The following is a 13,932-nucleotide window of genomic DNA, read 5'->3' on the forward strand; positions in this document are numbered from 1 at the left end:
ACACACACACACACACACACACACACACACACACACACACACAGAGAGAGAGAGAGAGAGAGAGCGCAGCTTGTCAGCTCTAAACTTGTCCTGTTGTGATATATAGTTTCACCAACCCTGGCTGACGTCAGACCAGTGGCAATCTTTTTGGCTCAGCCTCTACAGTGCTAGGATCACAGACGTAAGCCATCACAGCAGCCTAATCATACTGCTAAGCAGGAGTTAGCCCCACAGCACAAATGTCTGCTCCTCTGTAAAAACATGGTTAGTTCAGGAGTTGGAGACCATGCAATGCCAATAGTATCTCACTAGAGATAGCCATAATAATTCTCGGAAAAATTTGTCAGGTTTTGACTGTGGCCTGACAAAAGGATATGACATACTCCAGGAAGGAACAACGTAATTGCTCGCAAGTCACCCAGCCGAAGCTGAGATAGTCACTGTGTCTTCTACTTGCCCATCTAGATCAACCCTTTTTATTACTCCCCATTCCACTGTGTGTACCAGGAAGCTGGCTCACATGCACCTCTGTCAATATTAGTTAATACTCTTTACAAAGACACCATTCCTGCTTAGAGCACTCGCTCTCCTTTCAGGTCTAAGAAAGTAACACTCCCACACATTGTTAGGTACTGAGATGCTGTATTGTCCTGACGTTTTTCCTTATTTAAAATTTTGAAGGCAATTTTAAATTTTATTTAAAAATTTAAGGGACTATATAGCTATAGTCCATGCCTGCCTGGAAATTGTAATTCTTCTGCCTCAGCATACAGAGCACTAAGCTTATAGGCATGTGCCACCATATCCAATATATGGTTGTACATTTTTTGAGTCTACCCAACTGATCAATTATAAATGAAATACCTATTTCATGCAAGGACCTAACTACATTCAGCAGCCAGTTGCTCAATTTTAAACAAGTTATGCCCACAAATATCTAGAGGTCAAATGAAAGTTTCAGGAGTATGTTACATCACATACTCTACAGCCTGATGTCCTTCCTGTGGGCCATGGCCAAACATGATCCACGCTCGCTATTAATGTGTACATAAACTTACTGAGCAGTGTGTGTGTGTGTGTATCTGTAAGTCGTGGGTTCTTGAGCAATGCAAACTGCATGTATGTTCTTGCTAGTTGTACTCATGTATGGCTTCAGTTATGAAACTTGTGGCATGCTATCTTTCAGGAGCAGACAGCTGAACAGTAACATCAGAAATAAGGAATATGTGCTTGCTCAGCTGAAAAATGAACATAGCAACTGTTTTTTTCTGACCAGTGCACACAATAGAATAATGTTAATTGCTGTTTAGAAGGCAGGAAGGTGAATTTCACTTAGAGTAATTCTACCCTTTAGACAAGCCTCATGAATCATCGCTGAGTTTTACAGTTGGCTGCTTTCTGAGGTACTGAAAGTTGGAAAGGCTCAGACCCTTGATTTCTACTTTCCTGTCAATTTTCTTTTTCTTTCCTTTGTTTTGAGACAGACTGTCACCATATAACTCTGGCTGACTCAAACTCACAAAGATGCTTCTGCCCCCAGAGTTCTGGGATTAATGGCATACACCATTATGCCCAGCCACCAGCTTTCTTAATAAAAGCAAATATAAGGCTTGAGACATGGCTCAGTGATTAAAGGCACTTACTGCCAAACCTGATGGCCTGTTTTGATCTCTGGAACCTACTTGGGGGAAAAAGAGAATCAGCTCCTGCAAGTTGTCTGCTGACCTCCACTGGCAGCCAAGTGCACATTCATTGAAACAGATGTAAAGAAAAAAAAAAAAAGCAAATATTTGCTTATCTCATTTCTTAAAGGCCCAGCAAGGCTTCTTCTATAATGTCTCAAAAATCAACAGAAGCTTCTCCCAAAAAGAAAAAAATTACAAAGATTCTTTAATGAAACATAGATGCATTTTTTTTTTTTTTTTTTTGGTGGCAAATGGAAAGAATCTATTTAATTTGCAGGTTAATTCAAGTTTTCAAAGGCTAACTTAAAAAAAAAAGGCACATGCAAAAACACTGTGATTCGGTTTGGTCAACTTGACACAAACTAGAGCCACCTGGGAAGAGGAAATGTGAACGTGTATGTCTGTGGGGCATCTTCTTGATTAATGATTTATGTGGAGGGCCCAACCCACAGCGGGCAGTTTAGGGCCTGGGCCATTTAGGAAAGCAGGCTGAGCAAGCCAGTAAACAGTATTCCTCCATGGTTTCCTCCAGTTCCAGCCCACGGTTCCTGACAGACTATAACCTGTAAGCCAGCTAAATCTTTCCCCATGTTGTTCTAGTCAGTGTTTAATCAGAGCAACAGAGATGATATTAGAACATGCCGCCAAATTCCATGCATATCCAGGATTGTGTCAAAAGAACCAATGATGGGATTGAAGTGTCTTCGCAATGAGAAAGAAACATTTTTAATGAAAAAAATATTGATCAAGCCAGACATGGTCGTATATGGCAGTGATCAGCTCAACTAGGAGGCGGAGACCAAGAGGTGAGTTTAAGGATGTCATGGATGAGATCCACAGAAACAAAGACAATTCTGGCTCTTTAGACCCAGATTTTATGTTATTTGTTACCATGTGTCCTTTTAAGTCAATACAAGTACTTCAGAAGTTCTCTGCTGGGGCTGGAGAGTTGGTTTGGTGTTTAGGAGAGCACTCTCTTAACAAGACCAGAGTTTGGTTCCCAGGCTCACAACTGCCTGACTGCAGCTCCTGGGCCTTCAATGCCCTCCTCTGGCCTGTCTGGGAAACTGCTCTGATGGACACACAGTTCTCACATACACACATGCACAACAATTTCAAACAAAGAAAAACATTTACAATGGGGGTCTCAGTTTTAATTTAATTTTATTTTTTTCTTAAGACAAGTTCTCGTAGCCTATGCTGGCCTCAAAATGTACTCAGACTAGTTTCGAAATCCGATTTTCCTGCCTCAGCCCACCCAGTGTTTGGGATCACGGCCTGCCACAGCACACAGCTCAGATTTACTTTCTAACAAGAACTATCCGACCTATAAACCACATAACATGGAAAACAACAGCAGCTACAAAACACAAAAGTTCTTTGGGAAGGTGGGCAGAGCTGCTGGCCTATGATCCTGACCCTGGGGAGGCAGGGAGCGGGGCTACCAGGGGTTCAAGTGCACCCCCTCCACACACACAGCCCACAGTGAGCTGGAGAGCAACATGGGCTCGGAGACTGTCTTAAAATTCCAAACAAAGGCTCTTTGGGGCTCAGTCCCTTTCACTTTCCTACCGTGAATGTCAGACCAGAAAGCTTGGTAGCTTTTAGACTCTTGTGGAACCAACGCCATTTCTTGATCTCTCAGTCAAGGGCACTGATATTGCGAAGCAAAACAGAAGCTCCCTCTCTGAAAACCCTGCTGCCACCCTCTTGTGTTGCATCTTCCTGAGGTCAGAGTCCTAGGAGGCTGGGGCTGGCCTCGAACTCTTGCGCCCCTTTCGTCAGAACTCCTCCCCACCATCCTGGATCTTCACACGACCTAAGGCCCGGGGCATCTCCTTGCTCGGGGCACCGTGAGGAGTCAGTCAGGGGCAAACTGTGGCCTCCTGGGCTGCTTTGCCTTTGCTCACCCTGGCAGCAGCCCGGGCTCTGCGGGGTCGGCGGTCTCCCTCCCGCGGGGTCCACCCTCAGCGGCCCAGAGCCCCTGGCCCCGAGCTGCTCTCACCATGCTGCACTCCGCCGACCAGCTCAGCCGCTGCCTCAGCCGTTCCTCACCACGGTTCTCAACCGCCTCTCGCCTGCGCGCTCAACAGCCCAGGCCGCCTGCGCAGATGCGCGTGGCTCATTGGTCCCGAGCGCGCCAGGGGCGGGCGCAGGCCCCACATCCCACTTGTGATTGGATGCGGCTCGGCTTGCAGTGCTGGCACTTTCTGATTGGAGGTGGCATTGGCGGGAAGACGCCTGAGTGGCTGGAGGGGGACGAACGTTGAAGAGTGTCTGGGCGTCTGCGCGGTCCTAACAACCGGCTTAGCTCAGGACAAGTGGGTGTTTGGGACTTTCTGATTTGCACGTGCGCAAGGGAGGGGCGCGTGCATGCCCTTTGCAGGTGTGCACACTCAATCCCACCATCCTTCCCTCCTCTCACTTCACCTCACACAGCCTTACAGAAAATCTTCTCAGCTGTATCTAGGCCACTAGATCTCGCTTCTGCAGAGAGACGTGAGTTTCTGGGCACCTGTCGAGTCCTGCGCTGGGATCCAGCGCCGGTTTGGAAGTCTGTGTGAATGGTCGTCTCTTTCTGTGGGAGAAGGTGCTGAATGGCTTCACAGCGCAGGCTGGCCTCCAAGTCTGTGTAGCCCAGGCTGGCATCAGTAGAAACTCATTCTCAGCTTACCTCAGAGCTGGGGCTGTAGATGTGTGCCATGCTTGGTGGGGTCAGACCTTCATTCTGTATTTAGTCAACATATCTTTCCTTCCTCGGGATAGCTAACTGCACGTAATTGAATTGTAGGCTATGTCATGCTGGTTTGTATTTTGACTTTGTTTTTGGCATAATCTTACGTATCCCACCCTGGCCTTGGCTTCCCCTGTAACCAAGAATGGATTTGAACTCCTGATCCTCTGGTCTCCACCTCCTGAGTACTGGGATTGCAGGTAGACCTCTCAAGCTGGGGAGCCAACCCATAGCTTCAGACATGCTTGGCAAGCACTCTACCAAACCCAGCCACACCCCTAACCCCCAATGCTGTGTTTTTCAAGAAACATTTGTTTTTTCTGATTATGAAATTTACGCATTCAGAGTAGAAAATGTAAGGGTGAACCACAGGTGAGAGAAAACATTTGCAAAAGTCGTGTCTTGCTAAAGGCCGGGAGATAAAATAGACAGAGGTCCCTTAGAACAACAAGAAGACAGCCTGCCCGAAAAGTGGACCAAAGACCTCAGCATTATACCGGAAAGGAAAAGACTCTTCACAGCATCGACTGTCAGGGAAATACAGACTGAAACAGTGAGCTGCCACAGCACATCTATCAGAAAGGCCACAGGCCAGAATGCTGACCACCAAGAGCTAAGGGAACGCCCAGCCACTGCTTGCTGGAGGGCAAACTGATGCTTCCTCTCTGGAAGGAGCTTGCCAGTTCCCAACACCTTACCTCTGCTCCGCATCCCCAATGCATGGTATTTACTCAAATGAGTTGAAAGCTGCGTCTGAACTAAAACTTGCCTGCACAAGTCTTTTCAGGCTTACTCATAATTCTGAGAACTTGGAAGCAACCAAGACATCCTCCAAGAGGTGAGCTCTGAATTGTCCAGGAGAATCATTCACAGAAAAAAGAAAAGAGCTGACAAGCAATGAACTCAGGAAGGAACCATAAGTGTGTGTTGCTAAGTGAAGGAAGCCTCTTTTGGCCTTTTAAGAGTGCCTGGGTATAGTTGTGTGTCTGTGTGTGTCTGCATGTTTCTCTTTTCGGTAAATGAAATTTTGTATGTTCTTTTATTTGCCTTTTTCTCATCTCAAGAAAGAGACAAAGAAAACATGGATTGGTGGGGAAGTGAGGAGGATCTGGGAGGAGATGATGGAGGGAAAGCTGTGACCAGAATACATTTTATGAGAAAATTTATTTTCAATGAAACAGTAAAAAAAAAAAAAAAAAAAAAAAAAAATCTGTTTGAACATTAAAGTATAAAACAAAAGAGTTCCTGCATATTGACATACCTATACACATGAATAAAAATTAGGTGCTCCCAAGAGCCTGGAGAAACGGATGATAAATAGGTGACTGGAAGGAGTTTTTAGGGCAGTGAAGTTACTCTCATGATCTTACAATAATGGCTCATGACATTATACATGTTTCAACATCCATAGAACTGCACAACATGAGAGCCCTAATGTAAACTCTCTTAGGCAGTGTCAGGTAGCAATGGACCATGTTAATAAATGGGTAAGCTGGTACAAGATGGAGCAGAAGGCACATGAGAGATCACTGTACTTTCTGTTCTTATTTTCCAAGAGCCTAAAGCTTCTCAAAAACAACAAAGAAACAAAAAACTCCAGTTTCTCTGTTCTCCCCTGCCCCTTTGTCATAACAGGGCTTCTCACTGTAGTCCTGGAACTCATTCTGTAGACCAGGCTGCCCACCAGAGCTGGCACAGTTTTAGGAAAAAGAAAAACTAGGGCTGAGGATATAGACAGGGCAAGAACACTTGCCTAGCTAGCATGCACGAGGTCCTGGCTCAGTCTCTGCACTGTCAAAGTCAACAATAGACAACAAAACCCAAACAAGAAAACATCCCTTTGCTTCCACTCCATAGTCTGTTCACTGTTGCTTGTTTCTTTCCTCTTTCATAGTCAAGCTTCTTACTATATACTCAGAGTAAATACTGAGCAGTTTGTTTGCTAGATTGCTTTTACAGAGTACCTAAATCAGGCATGGTGGCACATGCCTTTAATCCACTTGGAAGGCAGAAGCAGGCAGATCTCTGTGATCTGAGGCCAGCCTGGTCTACAGAGTCATTCTAGGCCAGCAAGGGATACAGTACACTGAAACCCTGAAATCCCAGCTCAAAACAAAACAGAAGCAATAGAAAGTAAAACTAGCAACAACAACAAAAATACCTACGTCAAACAAAAATAGATGATTTCTATTTACTGAGTGCCTACTGCCTACCAAACACTTTATGGAGATTAAAAAAAAATAGTTTTAGTGATGAAATCCAGGGCCTTGTACATGTTAGAAAAACACTCTACTGCTGAGCTATGTCCCAGCCTTCTGTTTAGACTTTATTTGTTTTGAGGATGTCGGATGTCTTACTAACTCCTCCAGGTTGGCCTTGAATTTGTAATCCCCTTTTCTCCCAGCCTCCCAAGTAGTTGCTGCCAGCATCAGCTGAACTTTTATTTTCTGCTCACCAGAGTTCTATTACTGCTAAGCTGGGTATGGTGGAACATACTTTTAATCCCAGCTGTCTGGATGCTGAGGCAGAAGGTTCATAAGTCCAAGGACAATCTGGATTTCACAGACAGACTCTGTTTTAAAAGGAGAGAGAAACTGGAAAGATGGCTCAGAGTTTAGAGCATCTGTGGCTTTTTCTGGAGGACTGGAGTCAGTCATGGGGTGGCTTGTAACTGCCTGTAACTACTTGCATTGTTTTGCATGTGCACACACATATACTTGCACACACCACAAAATAAATAAATCTTAAAAAGAAAAAAAGCCTATTTTAACAGATTTGGACCCTGACATATTAAAGGCTTGAATAACTTGATCAAGTTCACATTGTTTGGTTACAGGCACTGGGGATGGAACATGGTGCCTTACACTGCTAGGCAAATGCTCCGCCACTAGTGGGCTAACCCCAGCCCTGAATGGACATTGTCAGCTAGAAGCAGAACCAGAGTCTGAGCATGAGCAGTTACATCCCAGAGGCAATGCTAAGTCACTCCACGGGAACGATGTCTTTCATGCCCTCTCCTTCCCTTTTGGGATGCCTTTTAGAAAACCTTCAGCCTCTCCACCTGGCACCTGACCTAACGGACCAAAACTTGTTTGCCTTTGCAATCAAATTTGGCCTCAATTACTCTTTAGATAGTCAGTCCAAAAGGCTGCCTAATGGCACCCTAGATCTGGGACCTTTACAACTACTGCGAGCTATTAGGGAAGTGGAAGGAGATTTCCCCATTCCGTGTGTTTAAGTTTTCTTTTTTCCTCTACTCCAGGCCCTGTTTGTTTTTGCCTGGTCTCACCACAGCACTGTAAAAATGCTCTGTCTGTTAAGGATATTGTATCTCTAAGTTTGTTGCAAAGTGGGAGCTGGGAGGGGGAGAAAGCAAGGGGGTAGGCCAGCTGCAGCATGAGGACATCAAGCCCAGACTGCCCTTCAGCAGACCTCTTTGGTCTGGCCACGGATGACTGAGGGGACTGGAGCTCCTTTGGCCTGACCACTGCATCTCTGACAAGGAGCCTCGGGTAGTCTTCACAGTATCAGTGTGACCTATCTCCTTCCTTCTGGACACTACCAACTCAGTCTTGACAGAGTTTTGGGGGCCCATCTCTCCTTGTTCCCTTACTGTCAGGAGACAGCCTTACTAGGCTCAGTAAACCCTACCACTTAGTTTCATCTTCCTGAAACTCCTTCCTAGTAGTACCAACCTGTCCCATCACCTTGTTGGGAAGGGACCTCTTAGCCAGAGTGGAAGCCCTATTTCCTTTGTCCCCCCCCCCCCCAGTCCATTTGACCTCAGTATTGCCATCTATTCCCCTTCTCCTCCAAACTGCATACTCTAACACACCTTTCCCTCTACCAGCTTTCCAGATAGATTCCCAAGTATGGGACACCCCAAACCCCTCTATAGCCTAACATCATTTTCCTCTAGTCAATTATATCGCCCAGGCCCAGTACCCACACTCTCTCCAAAGCTTCAGTGGACTTCAGCCTCTGGTTTCTGACCTCTTAAGAAAAGGCCTTTAGCTTTCTATGTCTTCACCCTTTAATACCCCCATACTTATGGTTTGAAAACCCAATGGAACCTACTGCTTGGTTCAGGATTTCCGACTTACCAATTCTGCGGTGATTCCTCTTCACTCTGCAATATCCAAACCACAATATTCTCCTCTTCACCATCCCATCAGAGACCTCCCATTTCTCTGTCTTAGACCTTAAGGATGCCTCTTTTCCTTTTCCTCTTGAGCTCTGGTCACAAAATATTTTTGCCTTTACTTGGATCAACCCAGGGGGCTGGAGAGATGGCTGGGAGATTAAGAGCACTGGCTGTTCTTCCGAAGGTTCTGAGTTCAATTCCCAGCAACCACGTGGTGGCTCATTAACCATCTATAATGAGATCTGGTACCCTCTTCTTGCCTGCAGGTACAAATGCAGGCAGAATACTGTATACATAATAAATAAGTAAGTAAGTAAATAAATAAATAAATATTTTTACTTGGACTGACCCAGGCACCCACTTTTTTTTCCAACTCACCTGGACTGTCCTTCCTCGGGTTCTGGGACATCCCACATTTATTCACCCAGGTTTTGGCCTCTGACTTATTCTGTCTCTTCCTGAATCTAAGCTTATACAATTCATAGATCATCTTCTCTGTAGTCCGCCCCAACATAGTACCAAAGCTGATGCCTCTACTCTACTAAACTTCATATCTAGCCAGGGATATAGGGTCTCACCCTCTAAGGCCCAGTTGTCCACCCCTCAAGTTACTTATCTGGGACTAGCTATTACTCCAACTCACAAGATGAAAAACATTTACTTCAGTTGCTCATTGTCCCCACCAACAAGGACGAAACCCTATCCTTCCTAGATGGCTGGTTTCTTACGCTCTTAGATCCTCTCTTTCTCCCTTCTTGCTTGCCCTCTATATAAGGTGGTGCCTGGTCTTTCACACAGACTCCTCCTTATACCCATAAACCCTTTCATAAGCTTCAACAAGTCCTCCTCCAGGCCCAGCCCTACAACTTCCAAGTTTAACTCACTCCTCTCTGTGTGTTACAGAAAAGGAAGGAATATGCCTTCAGGGTCCTGAGTCACCAACTGGGAACTTCCTTTATGCCAGATGCATACTTATAAAAAAAATGAGATAATACTATCCAAGGATGAACACCCTGTCTGCATGCTCTGACCATCTTACACACTCATAAAAAAAAAAAAAAGTTAATCTTCAACTGTCTTCTTGCTCCTTCTCTTCTCCTCCACTCTGCTCCACTACTGTGTTCTCTCTTCATCACTTATCCCATCTCCTAACGTACACTACTCACTACACCCTTCCTGAGTTCTTTCTCTTCAGGTAGCATTGGTAGAGGATGCCACTCTTACCTTTCAACCACCCCCACAGCTAAACACTTCAAGTTAACTCAAGTTGCTGACTTGACTCTCTTAAGGTAAATCATTTGTTTCTGCTGGCTTCTGACACACATCATATTTGCATCCAAATTCTTGAGTCCGCCTCTTCAGCCACTTTTTCCTCCAACTGCTCCACCCCTCCATCTCTCCTCTCCTCCTCAGTAAGTGTCCTCTCTGTGGCTTCTGGAGCCTTCTACACCTTCTGGGGCCCTACCACGTGGGCAGCTTTTGTTATTAAGATACTTGCTCCCCAGGGACTGGAGAGATGGCTCAGAGGTTAAGAACACTGGCTGTTCTTCCAAAGGTCCTGAGTTCAATTCCCAGCAACCACATGGTAGCCCATAACCATCTATAGTGAGATCACATGCCCTCTTCTGGTGCACAGGCACACATGCAGGCAGAATGCTGTATAAATAATAAATAAATAAATCTTAAAAAAACAAAAAATACTTGCTCTCCTCCCTCTATTGAAACCCTCCCTGTCTCCATGCCTCCTCCTCCTACTATTTGTCTACTACCTCCTGTAGCTTCCTTAAACCCTTCCAGCCCTCTGCGACCTTGTCCTTCCATCCTGGAAGTCTCAAAGCTTCTCTATGTCTTCCTGGGCTTCTTTCTTCCCTCTCAGCTCCCACTTGGAACCTATAGAAACCTATAGAAACTTCCTCCTGTGGAGTTCATTTTTGCGACCCTTCCTCCCTTCCTCCACAGACTCAGATCTTATTAAAGTCTCACTTCACTCTGTTACTACAAACAGCTTGGCCTCAGTACAGTTCAGTGGCCAAAACTGGCATGCTCAGTTTTCAGTGGTGGCGACTTCTGCCACTGCACAAATGATCAGAAAATCTCTTAGATCTAAATTTGTTCTCTCTGCCTCTGTTTCTTCCTGTCTACACTTGGCTGTGGTAGCTCTAACATATGGATGGTTGTTGTCTAAGAGACCCTCACCTCCAGCCAACAGCCTGCCCTAATAGGGCTGGGAAATTGCTCTGTAGATGTCAGAGACTGACTCAGTTCCCTATAACTCCCTTAACCATCTCCCTTTCACCAGGGTTTACACCCTCTGCCTGTTTTCTCTATGACTAAAAGGAAGATTACTGTAAAAAGTGGCCAGAAACTTACAGAGTTTTGGTCCTGCAAATACCATAGGAAAAAGCTGGGCTCTCCTAATCCCTCCTCTCATCTTTACGTACAAGAGGGATCCTTCCACCTCTGCATTTAAGATCCATGGGACACCAGATGGGAGGAGGGTGTCATTGGCAAACTGTATTGTGTCCTGAATCAGTAGGCACCTGGCAGGCACAATCCAAATACAAAGAGTATACAACCCAGTCTCCTAACAGCTAGGTCAGTAGTTCTCAACCTATGGGTTGCAGCCCCTTTGAGGGTTGCATGTCAAATATCCTGAATATCATATATTTATGTTACAACTAATAACAGTCCTAAAATTACAGGATTTTGTTTTTGTTTTTTGAGACAAGGTTTCCTTGTGTAGCTCTGGTTGTCCTGGAACTTGCTCTGTAGACCAGTGTGGCCTCTGTCTCCTGAGTGCAGAGAACAAAGGTGTGTGCCACCACTGCCCAGCCCGATATTACAGTTATGAAGTAGCAATAAAAATAATTTTATGCTGGGCATGGTGGCACACAGCTGTAATCCTAGTTCTTGGGGAGGCAGAGGCAGACAGAGCTCTGTAAGTTCAAGGCCAGCCTGGTCTTCAAAGCAAGTCCAGGACAGCCAAGGCTACACAGAGAAGCCCGGTCGGAACAGCAACAACAACAACAACAATAATAATAATAATAATAATTGTAATTGTTATTATTATTATTTTATAGTTGTGGGTCACCACAACATGAGGAACTATATTAAAGAGTTGTAGCATCAGGAAAATTGAAACAACTGATCTAGGTATAGAAAAAAATTAAAAATGTGATCCAACATTCATCAGAGGTTCTTACTTCTCTAACATCTCTCCTATTGAATGGCACCAGTTCTACCTCTGTCCTCGTGGTCACTTCATCTCTGGTTTCAGACTTTAACTTCAGCATATCAGCTGCTAAAGGACACTCTGGCTGGTTTCTCTGGAGAATGTTGGTTGTGCGTCATTTCCTGGGTCAAACTCATGGCCACCATTTGTGGCCCTTGCACTCTCTCACCTTGACGTTCCTTAACTGCTCTGAGCCAATATCACTATCACCCCTTACCTCTCCCACGCTCCTCTCTTTGCTATCACAGACTGCTGTAACTCTTTGGACATACTTTATGGGCACGCTGGATTCCTCAGACTGTAGCAATACCTTAACCCTGAGCACTGCTACCCAGCCCCTATGTCTGAACATTCGCAATGCCTCCATCCTCTGTGGCACTCAAGTTTACCACTCAAATTTACCACTGCCAACCTGCTGGGTGATCTGGGATTTGATCCTTGGTGTTCCTTTCCCCAAAACTGGGCATGATACCCAGAGAAGAACAGTTCCCATCACAGAGTTTACAGTGGCAGGACATGACAAATGAATGGTTCGGGTTCTAACCCTTCTCACAGTGCTGGGTATCACAGCCAGTGCTGCCACTGGAACAGTGGGACTAATACTCCCCTACCTGTCTGCTATCCGTTTTCCTCTCAGTTCATCCAGGACCTCCAGTGGGTGGATCAGCCCATCCTCACCTTCCAGGGCCAAACTGACTCGCTGGCCACTGTGGTACCACAAAATCGTCAAGGATTCGACTTACTAACAGCAGAGAAAGGTGCTGTTTGTCTCTTCCTCTGGGAGGAATGGTACTTTTATGTCAACCAGTTTGGTGTAGTAAATGATAAGCTCTGACAACTCCAGACAGAGTTCCAAAAATGTAAAAAATAGTTCAATGGGCCAGTGGATCATTGACAGTCCAATATGAAATTGGATGCTACCTTCCAGCAGGAAGTAGTTTAATGATAATATTGCCGCCTCTCCTAGCCCCTGGCTGTTTATTAATAATAAAAAGTCCTAGCTCACTTCTGGGTTTTGAAAACCCACCAGTGTCTGAGCTCAAAAACCCACCAATTCTTGGGCCCACTTGAGCTCAGGACATGAAATCCCACCAATCCCCATCCTGGAAAACCCTGCTGTCCCCACCCCTCTCCACAAGAAACCCCGTATAAGCCTGCCTTCCACTCAGCCTACTGCTTCTCACCAGAGCAGAGGCAGCCACCCTCTTGTGTCTTTCCCAATAAATCTGTGTGAGGTTTGTTGTGCTGTGTGACTGCAGAATTCCTTGGTTCCTGACTACCAGGATAGCATTACCTTCAGAGCGTCAACACTTTCACTGGGGAAGCTTTTCCCTCAGAGCTGTTAAGACTTAAATTTGGAATATTGACCACTCCCTTCTGTAAATAGTCTCTCTCTCTCTCTTGCTCTCTCTCTCCAGAAACTAGTTCTTCCCTCCACCTTTGGCTTTTCTGTCATAGGATCATTACTTAGCTTGTCATCTGACTGTCTGGTGAATGTGGGAGTCCACATAGTCTTGGTTCAGGCCTTTCTCTTTTCATCCTCATATCCTGTGGGTACCCTTATCTACATTCTTCCTTCATTAACATCCAAATATCTATGGCTCGGAAGGTCTCTAATCTGTTCATCTCAAGATGCTCGGAAGTGACTAATTCAGATCTCTCTACTTAGTTCAAGCCGGTCTTTTATTTTACTGCATGCAAGAAATGTGCAGAATAAAGAAATAAAAATGGAAAGCTTAAATGTGCTGATTTTTGTTCAGGTTAGTCAATAACAGTAAAGTGAAATAACTATGCAATCACCACCTAGACCAAAAAAGAGGCATTATTTGAAGTTCAGAAGTCATCCATACACCCCTCTGTGATCATAACCAGCTTCCTCCTTCCTGAAGCCATGAGGCCTGGGTGATTCTCTTCCCTGGGATGTTATAATTAGTCCACTGCTCACCTACGTATCTCTGGTGTAGCTTAGGGCTTTCAAAACTTTATGAATGTAACTACACTGTGTTTTTTTTTTTTTTTTTTTCTGTCTTCCTTCTATAAGGGAAGAAAAAAAATATTTCTCCTCTAATCTGGCTCTCTGGCCAGGGTCCAAAGGTTAAACTCATCTAAGATGAAAAAGAAGCTGGGCTTGGTGGTA

At 45.1% G+C, this 13,932-nt stretch overlaps 1 protein-coding gene across 1 annotated transcript in view; it reads right to left on the reverse strand.

The window, feature by feature from the left end:
• LOC129678523 (tubulin alpha-3 chain-like) overlaps positions 1-3,737 on the reverse strand; it is a 7,220-nt gene extending 3,483 nt beyond the window's left edge. Inside the window, 1 exon segment of the mRNA XM_055609372.1 lies at positions 3,691-3,737. Coding sequence (XP_055465347.1) covers positions 3,691-3,693 — 3 coding nt within the window. The 5' untranslated portion in view covers positions 3,694-3,737.
• Positions 3,738-13,932: the final 10,195 nt, after the last annotated feature.

The sequence above is a fragment of the Psammomys obesus genome, unplaced genomic scaffold (genome assembly GCF_907164565.1).
Source record: "Psammomys obesus unplaced genomic scaffold, mPsaObe1.curated_primary_1811, whole genome shotgun sequence".
In the NCBI taxonomy this organism is placed as follows: domain Eukaryota; kingdom Metazoa; phylum Chordata; class Mammalia; order Rodentia; family Muridae; genus Psammomys; species Psammomys obesus.